This window comes from Chenopodium album, chromosome 21 (genome assembly GCF_948465745.1).
Source record: "Chenopodium album chromosome 21, dcCheAlbu1.1, whole genome shotgun sequence".
NCBI lineage: Eukaryota > Viridiplantae > Streptophyta > Magnoliopsida > Caryophyllales > Amaranthaceae > Chenopodium > Chenopodium album.
Genome location: NC_137854.1, coordinates 35,886,771 through 35,908,453, shown reverse-complemented (window position 1 = coordinate 35,908,453; position 21,683 = coordinate 35,886,771). Strand labels below are relative to the sequence as shown.

The 21,683-nt window shown below is 32.9% G+C and overlaps 3 protein-coding genes across 4 annotated transcripts; 2 read left to right on the top strand and 1 right to left on the bottom strand.

Annotated features, from left to right (window-relative positions):
- Nucleotides 1-1,045: 1,045 nt before the first annotated feature.
- LOC145600744 (glucan endo-1,3-beta-glucosidase, basic isoform-like) lies at nt 1,046-4,019 on the bottom strand. Its single transcript, XM_081656615.1, has 2 exons — nt 3,914-4,019; nt 1,046-1,506 (listed from the first exon to the last, which is right to left on the bottom strand). Exons 1-2 carry the CDS (start codon nt 4,017-4,019, stop codon nt 1,046-1,048), a joined length of 567 nt encoding a protein of 188 aa, XP_081512741.1.
- A 5,888-nt stretch (nt 4,020-9,907) lies between these two features.
- On the top strand, nt 9,908-13,096 carry LOC145602407 (transcription factor bHLH90-like). 2 transcript variants are annotated; one of them, XM_081658600.1, is made up of 8 exons: nt 9,908-10,216; nt 10,351-10,536; nt 10,630-10,708; nt 11,294-11,362; nt 11,454-11,936; nt 12,065-12,262; nt 12,382-12,558; nt 12,713-13,096. In XM_081658600.1, the coding sequence occupies exons 1-8, from the start codon at nt 10,110-10,112 to the stop codon at nt 12,773-12,775; spliced, it is 1,362 nt and encodes a 453-aa protein (XP_081514726.1). In that variant the 5' UTR covers nt 9,908-10,109; the 3' UTR covers nt 12,776-13,096. The 2 variants fall into 2 exon arrangements, with proteins under 2 accessions (XP_081514726.1, XP_081514725.1); XM_081658599.1 differs by having other exon boundaries at nt 10,612-10,708.
- Nucleotides 13,097-18,770: 5,674 nt separating this feature from the next.
- On the top strand, nt 18,771-19,553 carry LOC145600743 (uncharacterized). The gene has a single exon (XM_081656614.1). The coding sequence runs from the start codon at nt 18,771-18,773 to the stop codon at nt 19,551-19,553; it is 783 nt and encodes a 260-aa protein (XP_081512740.1).
- Nucleotides 19,554-21,683: the final 2,130 nt, after the last annotated feature.

The following is a 21,683-nucleotide window of genomic DNA, read 5'->3' as shown; positions in this document are numbered from 1 at the left end:
TCAAACCCATACCTCAAACCCCCAAGGTATGGGTTTTTGAAACCCAAGGGGGGAGGTGGGTATGGCTCATACCTATACCTTTAGGTTTAAAATTAAAAGAATAATTATCATTCCTACAAAAAAACCAAACACATGAAATCAAGTATCTAGTTCCAACCCCATATCACCCAGGTTTCATTCCCCATTCCAAACCCATACCATTGTTTGAACCAAATGCCCCCTTATTCAATTCTTTGATTATTATGTGGCAAAATTGTAAATTCTCAGTACATAAATCAACTATTATTTTTTTTTTAAAGACAAAATCAATTATTAGTAAGTCCAAAATAGGAAGTGTAATACTTACTAAAACACAGCCGGATTTAATAAGTGTAACACTTAAAAAAAACACGGAGGAAGTAGTAATTTTGTTACTCTCAGCATATATTGACTTAATTTTACGCATCCTTCTCACTCATTTCTTAACATCCGGAAAGACTATCAAGAGTATAAACCCACGCCAGTAGGCAGTAGATATCTTTAAAAAAATTACAAAGAATTCTCTAATATCTACTTCTCAGATAATACAAAAAAGTACATTAAGTTGTTTTTCTTTGCAAATAATATATTGTTGTAAGACTTGTAACATCCCCCTCAAAAAAAAAATATATTGTTGTAACATACTGCAATAATGCAAGTACATTGTAATTTCTGTTTAAAGTTGGAGAAATACATGATAAAAAAAAGTATATGAACTAGCTAGAACAACGAACTTTACAAGTATATGAACACAATGACATGAAAATTTAGTGATAATAAAATAAACCATGTTACATTATTAGCTTAGGTAAAGCTAACATCATAAGTGTTGAAGTATATCCCAACAAGTAACACATGTAAGAGTCCCACATTGGTTGAAGAAGAAAGAGTTAAACACTTTATAAGGCTAAGGGGCTACTCCTCCTATTGCCATATGGTTTTGGGATGGAACCTCCTTGGACTTGTGAAGTGGACTCTCTCTCTTGATTTGCGGGTGCGGCCCAGGCCCGGCTTTATCAATAAGCCTTCATACCATTAAGATCAAAAACCCCAAAATGCTTCTCATATTAACACACGCCGCGTGTGGGGTAGACAGTTTGATCATTTGATCTAAATTAAGGGTTTTCAAGGCTTGATGAAGATTCCAAATTGAAGGGACTACAAAAGGTGTGTAATAAGGATCTTTAACAAAAACTTCATTTCCAACAGCTAAGTATTTGATTTGTGTAGGTGGGAAATAGTCTAAAATGTTGGATTGAAGCCATTGTAAAGAAAATGTAACAGGATTATTGGCTAAAGAAGGTAGAATTTCATTGGGGACACCTATCATTAGGTTGATCCCTGAGTCTGAGAATGATTGTAACACTTCTGGTGATGGTTTGAAGATTCGAACAGTTGGGATCGCGTTCGATTGGAGAAGGGAGACTATTGAGGATGGTGGTGGATGGTTGTCTGCTATATTTCCATAGCATATTCCAACTGGTGCAGCTGCAAGAACAGAGGAAATTTATGATCAAAGAAATTTTACAAGTAAAAAAATAGAGGAATATATCATTAGCATTGTGTTAACTAGATTTATATGCTTATTATATGGCAGTATGGACGTATGGTAGTACAAATTTTTATTAAATTAAGCTATTATATTACTCCTTCCCTCGGGAATTAGTAGTCACGTTGCTGGTTCAATTACACTATAAACCCAACAACATGACTATATAATTCCGAAAGGAGGAAGTAGTATTGTGCAACGGGCTACCAAATGAGTCGTATACGTATGTGTATGATCACTGTGAATTTTGTTAATAATTTGTTATTAAGTATACAAAGTACAATCAAACCTACCACTTGAAGGTGAGAAAAGGAATAGGAAGAAAAGAAGTGATTTTAGTGAAGCTATAGAATAGTGGGATTTCATATTGATATTTGGAAAATTGAGATAATGGATTAAAAGAGAAGAAATTTAAAGATGGGAGATTAGAGAAAATTAGGGTGAAATTAGTTTAAAAGTTTGGAAGAGGGTTTATTTTGGGTTAATAGTTTGGTATGAACAGTCAATTTTTTTTTAAAAAAAAAAAGGATCATGAATGATTAACTTTTTTTCCTAGGGATCTGTTGTGATTTTCACTTTCATACAAACCAATGAAGATTTTTCTTTTTATTAAAAAATTTGATTTATTTTTAATTTTAATTGTTATTACAAGGTTAGCTTCTTATTATCAACCTATGGGAGAAATAACTTTTGCATTGGTGCATGATAATGGGCCGGTCAAATAAAGATTTTTGAAAATAAAATGTACCTAAAACTTTATCTCTTATTTTTATGAGGATCACCTACCAAGGTTAGCTATATGGTCTTTTTAGGTCCAAGTATATTAGTGCATGTAAGTGGTGTGTTACTTTATATTTTATAACTAGGAAATTAAATAAAAACACTTTTAACTTAACTTGTTGGCTTCTAGTACAAGTATCAAGATTAACAACCAATATTAGGATCTTAGGGCCTGTTCTGATTGACTGAACTGAGTTGAATTGAACTGAACTGAATTGAATATTTTATGACACAAGGATATTAAGAACTGAACTGAAGTGAAAATAATCTGAAGAGAACATACCCTTATTACAAGCAAATTATGGAGTGCAAGGTCAAGTCATGCCGGATCGCCAGATACTATTTACATAGTCGCTTTGACACAATTTGAGAAGGGATGCTAGTGTAAACGTAAATTACTACGTGTGTACGGTGTACCACATATGTCGATGTTTGGGGTGCACCATGTAATGTTACACAGTACACATCTCCGTGCACTATTCGAGTATTATATATAAGCTTTAGCCGCACAAATTGATAATTAGGGAGGAAAAGAAAAGGCAGATTCTATGTAGTTTACTAGGAGTAGTTTTGAAGCCTGTGGGGTTTCTTACTTGGGACCAAATAAATCATATTACTGTTAGCTTGGACCAACATTGACGATCAAACATAACATGTAATGTGGACCAATATTTGTGAGGGCCGGCAAGCAACTGAAGCAATGAGCTAGACTTGCATTGCTTGACCTTTCAGGGTAGTCCTCATATGTCCTGGCTTCCTGCTATGTGGTACCGAGGTACTCCCTCCGTTCTCTTTTGCCTTGTTAGAAATATATAATTTTAAAAAAGAAACAAATTTAATTATCACAAATCTTGATAATACAGTAGCAATTTAAGAAAAAGATAATAGTAAGGTTGAATAAATTTGCTTTACTAGAATTAAATAAGCTTTCTAAAAATATCAAAATTATAAAGAAAATTCACATAATCTACACGTATATACAAGTCGGATTAATTGACTTCACAATTGGCAATGTAGCACCCCACCAGTGCTAAAGAAAGCCTCACTTTAGGCGAACCTAATGATTGAAGTCACAAAACTTGAATCAACATTATACATAGTTTAGAGAATAGCATATAACAGAGCTTAAATTCGAACTGAATCATATCTCCCTGTTAGAAGGTGGTTCTTTTATCTGCCAAAAGTATCCTTTCAATCAAATAATTAAGAATGAATAAACAAAGCTGGAACAATATAAATAAGACCAAGTGGAATATGTTGCAAGTTCACCTAAACTTAACTATAATATAATATAATATCTATATCTAAGTAATTACTAGTAAAATTAAGGTTCAATTCAGTATGTAAGTATGTTCGATCTAGTTTGTGTAAAGGCCAATAATTTTCAGGCATTACAGGGTATATATTCGATTTGCCTACTTACTTTATAATATGGATGCTTACTTTACTCAAGCAAACAATGTAACAGAATACTGATGAATTATATTGCTTTTTAGTAACTTTTGGCATGCTGGACCAGAGCTATAGTATGTCCAAGTAACTTCCAGGATTGTGTTTGGTGCCTACATCTTTCCAAGCATAAACGTCGAAATCTTCTATCCGCAAATGATGCAGACATGTATAGGAGGAGAGTCCAACCATATACAAACAACGAACTATTATAGAGCTTCATTGTAAAGCCTGATAGAGAAAAGGTACGTAGGGCCTGTTCATATTTACTGAATTGAGCTGAACTGAACTGAACTGAACTAAACTGAACTGAACTGATTGGAGCTAAACTGAACTGAACTGAAATTAAGTAAATATGAACAGGCCCGTAGTTGAGTCGTTTACATTTTGTAAATACATTTTTTTAAAAGCCAAAAAGTTAATAAAATGTGAAGAGAAAAGAGTACTAAATTTAATTTTGATTTTAACACGTAACACATTGATTTGTTATTGGAGATGTTAAGCAATCTTGATTTGATCCTGATTTCGAATTGGATTATTTTATATGCAATGTGCATATTCAAAATCCTATAATAAATGCTATAAGATTGAAAGTGTGTAATTCAATAATACGGATTATTGGAACATTTAGTCATATACAAACGAAGTAGATTATTGCTACCGATCAACATGAGTAATTTCAATTCAAGTTGTAATTGTAACAAAAATATATCTTGTACTACGGTCAATATGTAAATGGATCGAAAAATTTAGAAAATGACAATGAGAACAAGTCAAGCCATCTAGTATAACCAGCTAACAATAATCAACCCGCAAATTGCCAAATACTCTATAGAGCCTAGCCAATTCCTACTACCTAATAAATGTTACCTTACAAGTTTCTATGCCTTGAGGATAGAGCAGCCTGGATTCTTTCCTCATTATTGGAGGTAGTGATGGTAATAATGATTAAGAGATCAAAAATCCTAATTAACAAGTAATCATATCATAAAACTAAGACAGATAAAATCAAATGAAAAAGGCCTACCACATTCTGTCAGAATCATTCTCTAGCTAAAATAAAAAGCAAAGAATAAAGATAAGAATTGATTATATTGTTCGGCGTGTTAAGTGTTCCCTTTTGGTAGGCAAAAGCAAATCTCTCAAAAGAATATTGTAATTTGTCACTGCCTCTAATCACTCCAATTTTTGTAATTTCCTTTTTTACTCAATTAAGTATGTACGAGTACAATCTATCTCTTTTTTGCCTATTATTTTCTTTTTGTTCAAATGAAAATTTGTGTGAATGTATATAGCCGTTAACGTCATGCATAAAAATTTAGCTCACCAATGCCAATAATTTTGACTTGCAACATAGTAATTTGTTCCTTTAACATGATTTGATACCTTAATTGTCATTTTGTGTACAAGGAATGGAGTAGCCTAGTAATCAAAGACATTAAGAATGAAGTCACATCACCCAAGAGCTGAGCTCGTCTCCTTTTGATCCAAAACAACAGTTGGGAGAAGGTAATGTAGAGAGCTAGTTACGCGGTCTTGGGTTAACCAAGGTTGATATTGTACTTCAAGACGTTAGTCAAATCATCAGGTTTTACTTTTCACCCTGTAAAATTTTAAACATAATATTGACGGTCTAGCACTAGCTTGCTACATTGTATATGTATGTAATCCTTAAAATGTGTTGATTTTATAATCGGTCCACTATAGTCGTGTTCTTTAATTAAAATATCTCTAAGAACTAGAGACTAAGACATGATACATAAACATGAAAATCATGGACCCCCTTAAGAAGCACTAATTCTAAAAAGCAAAAGTTAATGATCAATATGAACTTAAACAAACACTTTCTTGGGGACACACTTGAGAATGTGGCCATGGAAGGATAAAAATTATTGCTTTCTCTTCATACAAAGCAGAAAAATCAGGAAAACTTGCCTAAGTATTCCTTCTATTCCGCAGTAAGGAATAATCTTTACTTAGCTTAGCTTCCCCTTTCTTTCTTTTTTTTTTTTTTTTTCTTTATTAAAGAAAAAAGAAAAAAGAAAAAAGCAAATCATCTTAATAAGCTCCTCCTCCCTTTTTGAATTCAAAACAACCCTCTTATCATATCCACTTCTACAATATAAACCATAGCTTGTAAGAGACTATGCTTCTTGCTTTTGCTTAGCTTAGCTTCTCCTACATTACTTCTCTTACCCTTAAATTAAATTCATCCATCCGATCCTAAACCCGGTATCTTTTTAACATAAGTACGAAAACATAACAACAATCAATCAAAAATAATGTCTGCTTCATTTCAAACGCTTCCAAACCCCGGACCACCCCAACAAGGCTCATTTCAAGCCGGGGTGGTCTACCCAACACCAACTACAACAACCTCCTCAATGGGAAGCAATGATCAAAACTCGAGCCCCGATGATCACTCGAGTGGTTCCTTTGGGATGGTCTTTGTAGTCCTTGCTATCATTCTTGTAGTCTCGGCTGTTGCTTGTGTTTTAGGCCGGTTTTGTGGTAAGAAATCCGATAAGTCATCCAAATCCCATCACTCTAAGGCTCATAAAGGGTCAAAGAAAGGTCATAGCCACAACATTAACCATGATCATATGATGATGAACCACCATCAAGGTAATAACAACCACAAGGGTGGTAACAAATCTAGCAATAATAATAATTACAAGCAACACGGTGGAGGCCGGACTAAGGACCGAGACCTTGAGTTTGGATACCGGTCTAAGCAGGAAGGCGATATCATGATGGGGTTTGACCCTAAGGCAAGGTCAATTCCTAGTGCTAAAGTTGCTAATAACAATGGAGACTTTCGAGTCGATAGCATGGGAAGAGGTATGGATTCTCATCATCATGGAAACCCTAGAGACTTTCGAGTTGATAGCATGGGAAGAGGTATGGAATCGCATCACCAACATGGAAACCCTAGAGATTTTCGAGTTGATAACATGGGAAGAGGTATGGAGCATCATCACCATGGAAACCCTAGAGATTTTCCTTAAATTTGGTAACTTGATTATCTTGTTATTGAAGATCTCCTTCATAAACAACTTAATTATTTAATTATCTTTCCTTTTTTTTTTTTTTTTTAGCTAGATTATGGTATGGTGGTTGAGGGGTGAAAATGTGTAATGGTATATTTTTCTATATGTGACAATGATTGTCATCTAAATTACTAAGTGATAGTGTATAATTAATCCGGGTTTGGAAGCAAAATTGCAAGGTCATCAACTAGCTATGTCACAAAAAAAAAAAAAAAAAAAAAAAAAAAAAAAAAAAAAAAAAAAAAAAAAAAACCTATGTCAAATTTATACTAATACTACTAATATGGAGTAGTATTGACAAGCTAGAATATGTAGATCTTCAATAATCTAATCACTTGTTTTGTACGGATCGAATATAATTGTCATGTTTCTAGTTTAAATTAGAAATATTAATGTAATTATTGATTTTGGGCGTTTGGAACTTATATTACTCCTTGGTACATCATCGTAGATTTAGCTCTTCATTTTGCTCTTTGTGTAGCAAATTTTACAATTACATGATGAGCAATCATGGTCGTTTCATCTATATTACTATGCTCATGTTTGCTCTTTGTTCTGAAAATCAGTTTTATTTACCTTCGGAATTGAAAGAGTACATACGTGTCTTAACTTATACTACCAATAACCAAACATTTTATTGTCACAACTCAAGTACAGAGTGATGTACGCCATAGTACTTCTTAATTTCAAAAGGAAGTGATGAAGCCACTTGTTTAAAATTGGGTTTTGAATTTTTGATTAAATAAACAAAAAGGGTTTAATTTCTACAATTTAATAAAGGAGAAAAATAGAAGTGGTAGGATATTTTCTTTTTATAATTTACATTCTTTTTATATTATTTTTGCTCCATATATATGTTAATAATGTACGGAGTAATTAATTTTATACTGAACTGATATTAGGAATTTCTCTTGTAAGGAGGCTTTCTAATACTAGTATTATTTTCCTTCATCTTAAAAAAGGTATTTTTATAGTGAATAGCTAAACATAATTGCAATTACTTTATATTGTCCGTATTATTTTTGTTTTTGCCTCTCTTTATCCTCTCTCACACATATGCTTCATCAACCACCACCACTCCGGCCACCAAAACCACCACCAAAAAAATTGAATAGATTAATTTTTGAATCATTGGATAATTTTAAAAGGACTTCAATTCCAAAGCAGTGACAATTGCTTTTGAAGTGTTGATTAATGTGGGGCTATAAACTTTAACATTCCACCAATTTCTCCCGCCTTTAATCAAATTGGGCCTTTATCATTAAGGTGTTGGATCTAGCTTAGCCAGCAATTATTACATGGCCGGTTAAGTGATCCCAGCTAATACAAGATTCTGACAATAGAATATATGCCACTTTTTCCTAATTTGAATATTAAAATAGTTAAGCGCTCCAGTTATTTAAGAGATTATATTATACTACTCCATCCCTTTATCTCATACTCCGTAATATAGTTCTTATTTCTATTTGTACGGTTTATACTATCAGTGATCTTAATTGCTATACTCGTGACAAATGGATATTATAGAACTACGAATCTAGCATTATCTCGCATAATCATTTACTACATACTTCGTATACATCAATGAAAATTATTAGTCAAAGTTTTGATGCATCCTCTAAATATTTGCAAGTGAAGTTGCTTAATTAGGCGCAGTATTAATAAAAGGGAACAAATGGGAAAGTTTGTAAGCACAAAAGACAGCTAGATATTCTCTCACAGTCTATTAAGATGTACTGTGATACTCTATCGTCCAACCCCATATCATCATGATGTAATATTTCATGCCAATTTCACAGAAAACTTGTCAGTTACACTCTCTTTTTCAAATTATGGACTATGATTTGTAAGTACAAACTTTGTTACCAAATTAGTATAACCAATCAAAGTTGCGTCCAAAGTTGCAGCCACATTAATTTGGACTTAGTTGGTTTGATTCCAACCTGTATTAATGTGGTTTAGCCATAACCCATAACCCATAACCTATATAAATTTGACTAGATATAGACCTGACCTAAAACTAACATGGCTAATTTGTTTGGTGGTTCTTGAAATACGCTACAACACATAGATGATGAGTTGACGACTAATTTTGTGACCACCAATTAAATCAAACATGGTGTTTAAATAGCAACAATTGTTGATTATTATTTGTAAATGAAATACGTACTTTTGTCACACACTGATAAAAGTTGCAAAGTGGTTATTCAAGAAAAGCCCAACACGAGCATGACTCCCTTGCCAAGAATGGGCCATACAGCCCATACTCATTCTTTAAATGGAAATTTTGTACACTATCTGGTTTTACAAAAAGTATTCCATATAATCGTTTATATGCTAGCACCAAAAATATTTACCTTCCATATAATCAACCATCAAGTAAGAAAGTAAGATCACAAATTTTAAACATCTATACGGGTCGCATATTTATCACAATTTTATTGAAACAAGTGTCTTACTTTATAAAGTTATTACGAGTAATATATATAGCTACACGATAATGGAAAAATAAAATTACGTAGACAATTCTATTCAGATTTACTATTTAGCCCTATTCCAAATGACTAAACCAACCCACAAAACCCAGTCTTATTCAAGCCTAAACCAATTTTAATCACCTACAAATCTACAATCTACAATAGAATATCAAAATTTACCCCTTCCAAGTTCCAACCTTCCACTCCTCCAAAATTAGCAACAGTAAATAAAATTGAAAAAAAAAAAAAAAAAAAAAAAAACTTTCCAAAAATAGCCAAAATCCAAAAGATTCCAGACTCTCTTCTTCCTTGTCTTGTACCAGTGTACTACCACAACAGTGGTCCATCCAACGCGCCTTTTTCAGACGCGTTAATCTCACGCTTCATCTGCATGCTACGAGCTACAATCCTCTGCATCACACCTCACTGTTATTACAGTAGACCACCCTTCTCTGATTGCCACCTGTCCATCATATCATCATCTACAACATTCTCTCTCTTCTTTCTCTCTCTAGATCGTTACCAGTAGCTTTCCCGCTTTTTTGAACTGTTCTTTAGGCCGTTAAACCCTTCTCTTTCTTTCTGTTAGTCAAGAGAGAGGAGAGAGAAAGTGTCAGCTGTTTCTGACAAAGCAATGATTTTGTACAGATTTTTTTTGTTTTTTTGAAACTTGGGTATATAAATTTGGGTGGTTAATTTTTCTGGGGTGAGAGAAATTTTTGGTTTTTACTTGGAGAAGAAGGTTTTAGTAGAAAGCTAAGAGTTGCATACCAAGTGTTTGATGAAATGTGTCACTTAGAAACTGCATTTGAGTGGTTAAGACCTTTGGTTTTGGATTCATCAGGAATTTGGGATTATTGTGTTCTTTGGAAGCTTGGTGATGATCCTTCTAGGTACCCTTTTTATAATTAACTCAATTTTTCCTTTAAATTATGCAAATTTAAGTGTTATGTTTAATGGGATTTTTTTTTTTTTTTTTTTTTTTTGTTGGGTTTGAAGATTTATGTAAAATCCTTTATTTTGTCAGGTTTATTGAATTCCTAGGTTGCTGCTGTAATGGCGGTGGGAAACAGGAGATGGGTTTGAGAAAGAGGAAAAGAGAGAAGAGCAATTCAATGCAATTTTGTAGGGATGTTAATCATGTTCATCTGGCTAATACAAATCCATGCCAAGTTCTTGCTAATTTGCCTCCATTTATGTCTATTTATTCTGGGTATTTCTTCTTCTCTTGTTTTGTTTTAATGATATGAATTGGATTGGAGTGGCAATGGTTAATGATTTAATTTAGTGAGGGGTTGGATTGCAGGCTTCATGGAGAAGTCGTGCTTTCCTGTCAACCCCAGTGGCTTACTAGTAAGAAATCGGATTCGAAGATGTCAACCGAGGTTGGTATCAATCCCTTCCTATTTTAGTTCATTGTATGCTGTTTGATCATTGAAGAGTAACAGGTTAAATTATGTAGTTTAGTAGCTCAAATGATATTCTTGCTTCTTAACTGACTGCTGGATGTAATAATAGCTTGATTTTTAGTTTTTTGGATGATATGCTAGTAGCCTAGTATTGCCTTTATTTGATAACATGTTGATTATGGAGTATGAGATTGCTTTTGTCTATAAGTTGTTGGTGTTCTAAGCTATTGTGAGACTAGACTGAAGTTTCTTTGATTTCAAAATTAAAATTATGTTCATCTCTTAGATAATATAGCTTGATTTTAATATCTTGGATGATATTCTTTTTTTATTTTGCCTAGGTAGAAACTAGAAACATGGTGTTGTTTATGAGATTTTCTGTGTTGATGAAACATGTTGGTATATAAAGATTGCATGAAGATGTTCTTTATTTCTTTTTTGTTAATTAAATGTAATAACAGAGAGGTAGTTGTTATTCCTTTGATCACAAGGAAACTTTTCTTTCCTAGTCAGAGTTATACCAGAATTGATTCAAACAAACTTCTGCCTATCTTTCACCAGGAATCCTGTGGAACTCATGTTTTAATACCTGTGTTCGGTGGTCTGGTAGAGCTGTATTCATCAAAGCATGTAAGAGACGTTTAGCTTTTCAAATGATATGAACTAATGCTAGGTGTATACTAATTCTGCATTATTTTCAAATGATTTTATGAATTGTTAGGTAGAAGAGGATGACAGTGTAATAGAATATGTGAAGAGTCAGTTCAACATCTATTCAGAGCTAGAAACTATGTCAACTTCTACTATAAGCTTTGATGGGCAGTCCATTGATCCGTTTTTGGATATAAAATCAAATATTGGTCTGTCATCTCTAAATCAACCCAACATCTCAGCTTGGCCTCAACCCAGCACGCTCCCATCAATAGCCCAACGCTACAGCGATTCTACATTAGATGGATCCTCTACTGGTTCATTCCCTTCAGATGAGCGCCCTTCTCCTGATTCCAACCCTTGTTCCGTGTCTCAAGATATACCGTCCAAGCCACTTATGGCCTCTCACAAAGATCCTGTCATCGTACAGGAGAAACATGGGCTAGAGAGAGGAACTGGAAAATCAAAAAATCTTTTAACTGAGAGGAATAGGAGACAGAGGATTAACGATGGCATTCTTTCCCTTCGTGCTCTGGTCCCAAAGATCACCAAGGTAAAAACCGCTTTACTTGATTTTTTGTTATGATGACGATAATAATCTATGTTGCTGATATTTTGTCATGGTTGCCCTCCTGCATAAATACATATTTCTGTCTCTTACAGTATTTTCTGATAAATTAGATGCACAAAGCCGCTACTCTATCAGATGCAATTGATTACATAGAAGAGCTAAATAATGAGATTAAGGAACTCCAGGATGAGCTGAAAAGTTTGATTGAAGAAGACTCTGATGAAAAGCATACATTGAAGCTGAAAGCCAATTTGGGAGAAAAAATTAGCAAGCCTAAACATGCTTCCTCTGTCACTGAAAGACTAAAGGTATATTAGAATTACAGAAATTCCTTTAAGGCTTGATTGTGTTTATGTGCATAATTTAATTGGAATGTAAATTTGTTTGGTTATAATAATATGCATATTGGACCATTGCCATTGGCTAGGTTAATGTACAAGCGAACCAGCTTGGAAATGGGAACTTCTTGCTGAGAATTATATGCCAACAGAAACCCGGTGTGTATACAAAGTTGCTGGAGGCTTTAAGTGCTTTGGGTTTGCCAATAAAAGATGCCAATCTCACAATGTGTGATGGCCAAGTATCAACCATTTTTACAGTTCAGGTAACAGCAAATTCTGTAACTAAAACATGAGTGTATTCTTCATGCATCTATCTCTGATTAGAGAGATTTTTTTTTTTTTTTGAAACCATCTGATCAAAGATAATTTAGTAGGCGTTACCCAATAACTGTAGCCTTGCTGTTGCGTTTTTTGTAGTCAAACAAAAAAGAGATCCGTGAGGAGGACTTGAGAGACTCGTTATCAAGGCTAACAGCTTAAAAATCAAGCTCCGCAATTCACAAGAAGATGAACAGCATTAATTCAATCAACCAAGTTTGCTCCTTGTGACTTGATAGATGTCATTTCACTTAGGTATTTAGCTAGCCTTAAGTTTGTAGAAGGTGTTATTTCACTTAAATAGCCTAAGCACTGTATGTCTGTAATTCGGTATATATTGGCTGTCATTTGTTCACTACCTACTAATCCATGGTACTATTGCTAGTTTATTAGTTACTCCGTACCAAAGTTTTGGCTGTGCTCAATACTTTTAATTTTCTTGGGGTTGAATGAAATCCTTGGACTGCCTTCTTTCAATCGCTACACCCAACACCGGACAACCTTTTTTTTTTAATACACTCTACAGTCTAACCCGCCTTGTTGTGGGTGAGGATTGAACCCGGGGCAAGCCTCTGAGAGATGGCAAATAAATCCAGAGTAGGTCATTGTTAAGTTGTGGAAAGCCAACTGTTATCTTTGGGCCTGCTGCCTGCATAGTTGCATCACTAAATCTTAATTCTCAAAAACAACCCGTTCTCAATCTCCTAATGGTAGTTAGTAGTTACATTAGGCGAACTGGTAATTTGAATATGTTTCCATGTTGTCACGAAGTCTTGGTTTCCTTCTCATACTAGAACTACAATTGTTATATATACACCCTCGGACGGCCTTGGTTTGTATTAATTTATATTCAAATCACTATCAACGTGACTATTAATTTTGTGGGATAGGAAAAGAAGAAAAGGTCCGGCACATGTATCGAATTGGAGTTGTGATCGTATGCATGGTTTCTTTAATACTGATATGGATGATTTCTTCAAATTCAGGCCCCTTGAAGCTCTTCATTAGCTCTTATAACTCCGAGCACCTCGTCTTTTTGTACTCAGGATAACCAAGTTTGGCTGCTTTTTTGGTTCCATTCTTTATGGTGTAATTTTCCGAAGAGGGTTTGTTTCAATTTTTTGGCAATCAACAGAGATAGTTGTCAATTTTTAGGTAGCCATTGAATAGTCTTCTTTAAAATAGACATGTTATTACAATGTAAGTCTCAATAGTTCTTTTTAGGGCCAACTATTTGAACTTGCGGACTTTATTTGGCCCAATTGTAAAATATAGACCATAATTTGTCACTCGGATTACATAATTTCGTTAGATTGGTTTATACTCTTGATTCTGAACATCCTAGAGAAAACTTTTATAATTCTTCTAATCTTAACACTCTATTCTCTACATTCATTTCTAACATTAAAATCCATTTATGGGGTGTTTGGTATGAGGGATAGGGATAAGGAGGATAAAGGGTGGGATAAATTTTGAGGATTAGTAAGTGAGATAAGGATTAAAAAAGAGGTTGTTTTTTGTTTGGTATGAATTGGAAATTATATTGGGATAAGTAAGAAAGTTATTTAACTATCCTTACTCAAATATCTCCTCTTTTTTCATTCTTTCTTTCATTTAGTTTAAAAATGTATTTCACCTCCTTTGTTTTGTCCCCAACCCTCATACCACCTAGTAATTACTTTGTATTTCCTCTCCTATGTTATCCCTATCCCCCTAAACAAACAAGAGAATATTTGAATCCTTTTCCTTTTATCCCTATCATCCTCTTTCTATCCCTCCAAACAAACACCTTCTTAACATTCTCATCAATTGTATTATTTATTTCCCAATTCAATTTACATACAAGTAATTCTTTTCTTCCCCTACTTATTAACTTTCATTGAATTGATTGATAGTTAATTCAATCACCCATGCAGCAACGGTTACAGTATTTTTCCCAAGTGATAAGAAATTATTACATATTTTTCTTTTCCAATTTTCCTATATATAACTCGCGCATGACTCACCTAATTTTTGCCAAACTAGTACATTGACATGTTTGCAAAGTTTGACTGTGTCAATTGTTCAGAAATGAAGAGAGTAATTTTGATTAATCGATGGCTCACCTCCACGCTCTAGAGTATTCGGGGTATGCTCAGTTGTGATATACAAGTATGATATTGTAGCTTCAGACCCTTTGTCTTTCGGTTACTCCGTATTAGTTAGGCTTGTTTTTTTGCTCATAGTTTAAAAAATGTTTACTACTTTTGATTATTTTATCAATTTACACTTTCTAGTTTCTTCTTTAAAAAAAAAAAAAATTAAAAAAAAAAAAACATCCTGATTCTTAAGGGATTCAATTGATCATCCACAAAATTACTTTTAGGGTTCTAACCATGGTTATTATATTCTCTATCTCCTAAACTAAAAGATTTATTTATTTTTGCATATTAAATACTTGCAACACAACCTTATAGCATGCACTTTAAGGTTGAGATTATATTATGTAATGCATGTAAACGGTTAAATTAGGGCTTGTTCACATTTACTTAATTTCAGTTCGGTTCAATTCAGTTCAGCTCCAATCAATTCAGTTCAGTTCATTTCAGCTTCTAATTTCCCTCTCTCATAAAATATTCATTTCAGCTCAGCTCAGCTCTAATCAGTTCAGCTCTAAACAAAAGAACGTGTTTATGTTTGACAAACAACATGGCCTCCGAAAAGAACATTAGGCATATTTTAAAGAACATGGAATAAAAAGAACATGTTAGTGTTTGAAAAAAGAACAAGCTAGTGTTTGAAAAAAGAACAAGCTAGTGTTCAACAAAAGAACATGTTTGTGTTTGACAAAGAATATGGCCTCTGAAAAGAACATTAGGCATATTTTAAAGAACATGGAATAAAAAGAACATGTTAATGTTTGAAAAAAGAACAAGCTAGTGTTTGAAAAAGAACATGCTAATATTTGAAAAAGAACATGCATTATATAATCTTCAACAAAAGAACATGTTTGTGTTTGACAAAGAACATGGCCTCCGAAAAGAACATTAGGCATATTTTAAAGAACATGAAATAAAAAGAACATGTTATTGTTTGAAAAATAACAAGCTAGTGTTTGAAAAATTAACCTTGCTTGGTTATCTTCCAGTTGGCTTCAATTCGTTACTATTCTTCTTTCTCCTCCAATTGTTCTTTTTTGAACAACTTGTACTTCATAGCTTTATTTTATTTTTAGTTTTTTTTAAAAAAAAAAAACCCAAATTCACAAAATTAAACACTTTGACTTTAAAATTATTGACGAAAAATAATTTGCATGTACAAAATTTATACTTACATTTTACTTGAATCCACCATTTGTTCAAGTTTGAAGGTTGAATTGTTGAAACAAGTTCAATTTTTTTCTTGGGTTTCACTTTGAAGATGAACAATTTTGCTATTTTGATTTTTTTTTGAAAAAATAGAAAAAGATAGAGAGAAAAGTTCTAGAGAGAGAAAATTAGTACTTTGGAAATAGTTTTTACTCAAACAGTAGAAGAAGTACCAGTATTACGAGATTGAAGCAAAATGAGCCCAATTTGAGAGCTTCATTGAAATTCTTAGATGAAAACAAATAAACAATGGTGTAAAGGAGAGAGAAAATTGGCAGCAAGAAAGAGAGTGATAGGAAGAGAAAGAGGAGTGAGAAATTGCAGGAGAAGAGAGTGATTGATTTGCAATTGCAATAAAATAAAAACATGTTCATTTTTTACCTATGTTCTTTTAAATATATTAAATGTTCTTTTGGGTGCACCAACCACAAATTACTAATTGTTTGGTCGATTATATTATGAATTAATATGTAAATTTATCAGTGAAATAGATTAAATTTTATTAGTTTTAAATTTTTCTAAATAGTACTCCCTCCATTTTTTAATAAGCCCTCCATTTTTCTTGTGCTTGCATTTATGTTGATACAAATCTTTTTATCAATTTAATTTTTAGTTATCAATTATTGTAAATTATAAAAATTACAAATTAATAATCTATTCATTAAGACGATTTTAACAAGCATCCAAAAGACAAGAGAAGGTTGTGCAAAAAGGGAATATATGATGAACAATTAAACACCCTTAATGATTCAAGTAAAGTAAAATAGGCTAGTTCCTGATATCAGGTGAAATAAATTGCCAAAATAGAAACAATGTAGATAAGACAAGGTTGTGCAACAAAAGGGAATATATACATCTTTTGTTTTCAAACGTATAAGCCTAGAGTTGGATCATGGGTTGAAATCCCCTTAATATTGTTTTATAATGAGTATAAAATGGCCTTTATCTAGACAGTAATGCCCATATAACGATTAAACGATCCATCATCTATAGTATGTTCTTTGTATATGTATCCACATCACTTCATCTTAAGATGCTTTGTGAAGTTGTACCTACCTTAAATATTTTATTTCTTGATAAATCTCATACACATATTGTTGATGGATTTTTTGTACTCCCTCCGTCCCTAAATTACATTCCTCTTTGAAAATTTACACGGGAATTAAGGAGGGAAGAATAAGACAAATAACAATAATTAGATAATGCAATGAGAAGTACAAAGATAGATTAGTTATTACTTATGACATGTTATCAATCCTTTGCAAAAAAAAAAGGACCAATCACATGCTTCTAATTGAAATTTTTTAACCAATTATATTCATTGTAATTTGGCACAAGGATTATGAGTGACATTAGGTAAGGATGAGTGATAAAGCATTAAATATAAAACAGAAAAAGAGAGTTAATTTACTAAAAAAAACTTACCAAAAATAGAAATGAGGAATGTAATTTTGGAATACCAAACATAGAAAGGAGGAATGTAATTTAGGGACGGATGGAGTAACACATTTACTTAATTAATTCTTCTTAGAATATAACCAAGACTATTTTTCCAAGTGATTTCCAAAAGGTATACTCACTATTGTAAATGAATTATATAGGCACGAGTGCACGACACTAACTTATTTATTTCATGTATCATACGAGTACTTATCAGTTTTTGTCAAACTTAATTGTAACAATAAAAACAAAAAAAGTAGATAATTGTAGTTACATTTTCTAATCAAAGAGAAAGAGACAATTGTTAAAATTAATAATAAAATGATTTGTCAATAAATTTAAATTATTGTTTGAAAATGACATTTGAAAAGAATGGAATCAAATTGATCAATAGATCTTACAAAAAGGATATTCAATTTGTATTATAGGTTATAAGTAGGGTATTAAGCCTGCGCGATTAGATATTATTTGAATTTGTGAGAATACTTTGCAAAGTTATCGTATCAACATAAACTTCTCCATTGATTATTCTGTAAACCTAATTTCTCTATAAAACTACGTCATGTTTGTAATTCTAAAGTAATTGGAACAATTTATATACTCCATTGTTAATTTCAAATAAAAACAACATCTATGTAAATATAAAATAGTAAAATATAAAACAATAAAAGTGTCAAAACATTACTAGTATTATTTAAATTCACATAAAGAAACAGTTGTTATCGTCTATACATTTGCAATAAAAGTGTCAAATAATTATCGTTGACAACCACCATCCGTTAACGCTTTAAATGTAACTTTCTAGGTAAAATCTTGGATTATAATGATGTAACTATATAAGTCATACGAAGTATATAGTTTATGATCCTTCCAAGAAATATATGTATGACTATTAAGAAAAAAGAATCAAACATTCACCACAACATAACAAAAAGCCAGGTTCACCTCACTTACCATAAAGCACCAAAAAGCTCATTCTAATGTACTAATTGTCATGTTTACCACTAATTATTGACTAATGGTAACTTAAACGAAATTTCCCACCAATATTTTAATAATCCCTAAATTAATTAATTTTCCAAGATAATTTTGGGTTGAATTTTCTTATTTTCACACGGTCACAACCACGTGGACCCAGTTTCTGGAACCCACGTGTAGGGCCCATGACGTGGACTGTTGTCTTAAAAAAATGCTTACCTTTCTTTCCTCTACATTTTATATATAAACCCACGATCTAGCTATCGTCATTATCCTTCTTTCTTTCTCTCTCTAACAAAAAATCATTTCAATTTTTCTCTCTCCTCTGAAAATCAAACAAATTTTTAGGGTTAAATTCAGGTAAATTTGTTCAATTGTTTTGACCAAAAATCATGGAAGAAAATCAGAATCTAGTTGAAAATGAAGAATTATCGGAAATTTCTGATAAATTGGACGAAACCCTAACCCTAGAATCGTCATCAACGCGTCAATCTGATGACGAGGAAGAAGATGAAAATGGCGACGAAAATGAGGAATTCGAGTTTTGTTTTCTCGGAGGAGGTTTAAAATCGCCGGTATCAGCGGAAGAAGTGTTCGAAGACGGTCAGATCCGGGTAATCTCACCGTTTTCCGGCGAATATTCCGGCGAAGGAGAGACGTCATCGTCGTCGTACGGCCGGACGGTGAAGAATGTGTTCGTCGTATCAAACTCGCCGGAAAATGATGACGTGGCAGAAGAAGGATCGTACTGCGTGTGGAAAGCGCCGTCGCCGGAGATGAGTAAGAAGAGCAATTCGACGGGGTTCTCGAAGCTTCGGAAGATGAGAGATTTGCTGCATAGGAGTAATAGTGACGGGAAAGACGCATTCGTGTTCCTAAACGGGAAAACCGACGCCTCGGGATCGGCCGAGGCGAAAAGGAAGGAGAAGGAGAAGAAGAAGAAGGAGTTGAAGATAGAAGTGGGGGAGAAGAAGGGTGAAACGACGTCGTCAGGAGGAGAGAGAAAAGAAGGGAAGAAGAAGAAGAAGGAGAAGTCGGCGTATGAAGCGTTGTATTTGGGTGGAGGGAAAGACAAAAAGAAAGGCGGTGGGAAATCGTATTTGCCATATAGGCAAGATTTGGTGGGCTTTTTTACGAATGGTAGTGCTTTGAGTAGAAATGTTCATCCTTATTAAATAAATAAATAAATATAATACTTTATTAGTTTCATAACAATATATTTGTTTATTTTGTTTTGCAAAAAGGAGTTATAAAAAATGTGAGTTTGGAGTTGATAATTGTATGACTAATGGCTTGCATTTTTATTGATATTATTGTATTAGGGAAGATGTAATGCTAATTGCTAAATGCCTAAATTTGTATTTTTTTTTTTTTTTTTTTTTTTCTGAGGGGTGGTGGTTTAGTGATTTATTTTGATGTATTGAGATTATATCCATGGACGAGTAAATGTTATCATGTGATTATGGGCAAGTGTACATAAATAAACTAAAGGCCCTTATCTCCTCAATTTCCATGCATTCTAATAAAGTAAATATATTTTGCTTCTTGTGGAATTATACATTTTTGCGTCAAAGTATAGCTGATGAGAATTTATTTTAAGGTCTCTTGGAATTGGGAAAGAAGCTCTAATCACTTAAGCTATCCCTTACCCTCTTGTTTGAGAATTATATGACTAATAATACGTAGCATGTGAATTTTTGGTGTTTTACAGTCATTAACTCAAAACATTTCAAGACGAAAAATACACTAAAATCATTCACATTCTACATTTAACAAACATAAATCTGCCTTACTTTATACGCATAATAACACTTTAACAACTACTTGTATAGTTGTATGAGTGTATGACAAAGATTTCATACCTCCAGGTTGTTGGATATTAAAAAAGAGACTTGTGATGATAATTTTTTCGTCATATTGTTAAGTTGGTGCCAATAATCATAGACAATTTAATGTTTATGTCACGAGACTTTTGCCTTAATTATGTTCATATAAAAGATTAAGAATCATAACATATTCTCATTTATGTCACATTGTCACACCACATCATTAGTTGACAGAGTGATATGTTTAAATGTCACTTACAATAATAATACACAATTGATGTTAATGACCAATCATACCAAGATTTTCAACAAAACACGCACCAATGGTTAGGGTTGAGATGAGATATTTATTACTCGTACGTAGATGTTGAGGCTTTATTGATAATAATGGCCTGATAAGTGATAACTGATAACTGATAGGATTATTCATAATGTTAAGACTAATTGCTCGCACTATCAATTGAGATTTTGCAACATGTTATGTAAAGACGAGTTGTTAATTCATTAATGCATATGAGAAGAACTTGCGGCATTGACGCATAGTACATTAGATGTGTGTTGGTTGTGTAGTTAATTAGTAGTTACATCTTACATCATAGTCAAGGCAAGTAGTATTACTTTGTTGGTAGGTAACGCCTATGCAATTAACAAGGGGTTAATTAGGAAACCTCTTAAGGTGTACATCATAGTCAAGGTAAGAACTACATATTTTGTTGGTAAGAATATAGCCTACGCAATTAGGAAGGGATTAGGACCTCGAGCTTGTATGCATCTATCATTACATACTCACTTTATATTGCATTTCTTGCTTAATTGAATAGCTACACCCTTGGTTTCTTAACGAAACAAATGTGGATTGTTTTCTTCACCTAATATATGGGTTTTTGGGTCTAAGGTTTTAAGGCTGTGTTTTGATTTGAATCTTTTTGGTAAGTTGCAAAATAATCTCTATGAGTCCTAGACCATATTTTGTTAAAAAATAAAAAATAAAAAAGTATTGTTAATTATGTCTCAATGTTTAATGAAAGTGAAGATATCTAATAAAAAAAAAAACAAATAAAAAGATATGTTTTGGTCAAGTCTAAACTATACTCTGTACTTTTTAGGTTCTTTTTAATTGACACGTTTTGACTTTTGCCACCATTCATAATATCTATTTTGATTGGCGCCGATTTGTGACTTATTATTTTGGAAAACGCAATCATGGGATCTTGTTAGATATATTTATAAAAAAAAGAAATTCTTGTATAGTTTTTACTTATTCCTAATTAATTAGTTAAATTTGTTGTTGAACATGTGTCAGTAAATGTAATTAAAAAAAATAAAAAAAAAAGTATCAACTAAAGAACGGAGAGAGTATAGTTATTGGTACTGGAGATCAACTGGTCTGTAGAGCAATCGAGAATGATTGGTTACTTCATAATTACAAGTTAAAGAACTCATCTATATTCATTTGTGTTTGTGCCTCTCTAATTTCCA

Coding starts and splice junctions, on each gene's coding strand:
- LOC145600744 (XM_081656615.1), bottom strand. CDS start 4,019: ATGAAGCTCTATAATAGTTCGTTGTTTGTATATGGTTGGACTCTCCTC. Junction 1,507..3,913: donor ACGTTTATGCTTGGAAAGAT/GTAGGCACCAAA, acceptor CTGTTCTTGCAG/CTGCACCAGTTGGAATATGC.
- LOC145600743 (XM_081656614.1), top strand. CDS start 18,771: ATGGAAGAAAATCAGAATCTAGTTGAAAATGAAGAATTATCGGAAATT.
- LOC145602407 (XM_081658599.1), top strand. CDS start 10,110: ATGTGTCACTTAGAAACTGCATTTGAGTGGTTAAGACCTTTGGTTTTG. Junction 10,537..10,611: donor TTTATGTCTATTTATTCTGG/GTATTTCTTCTT, acceptor GATTTAATTTAG/TGAGGGGTTGGATTGCAGGC. Junction 11,363..11,453: donor AGCTGTATTCATCAAAGCAT/GTAAGAGACGTT, acceptor ATGAATTGTTAG/GTAGAAGAGGATGACAGTGT.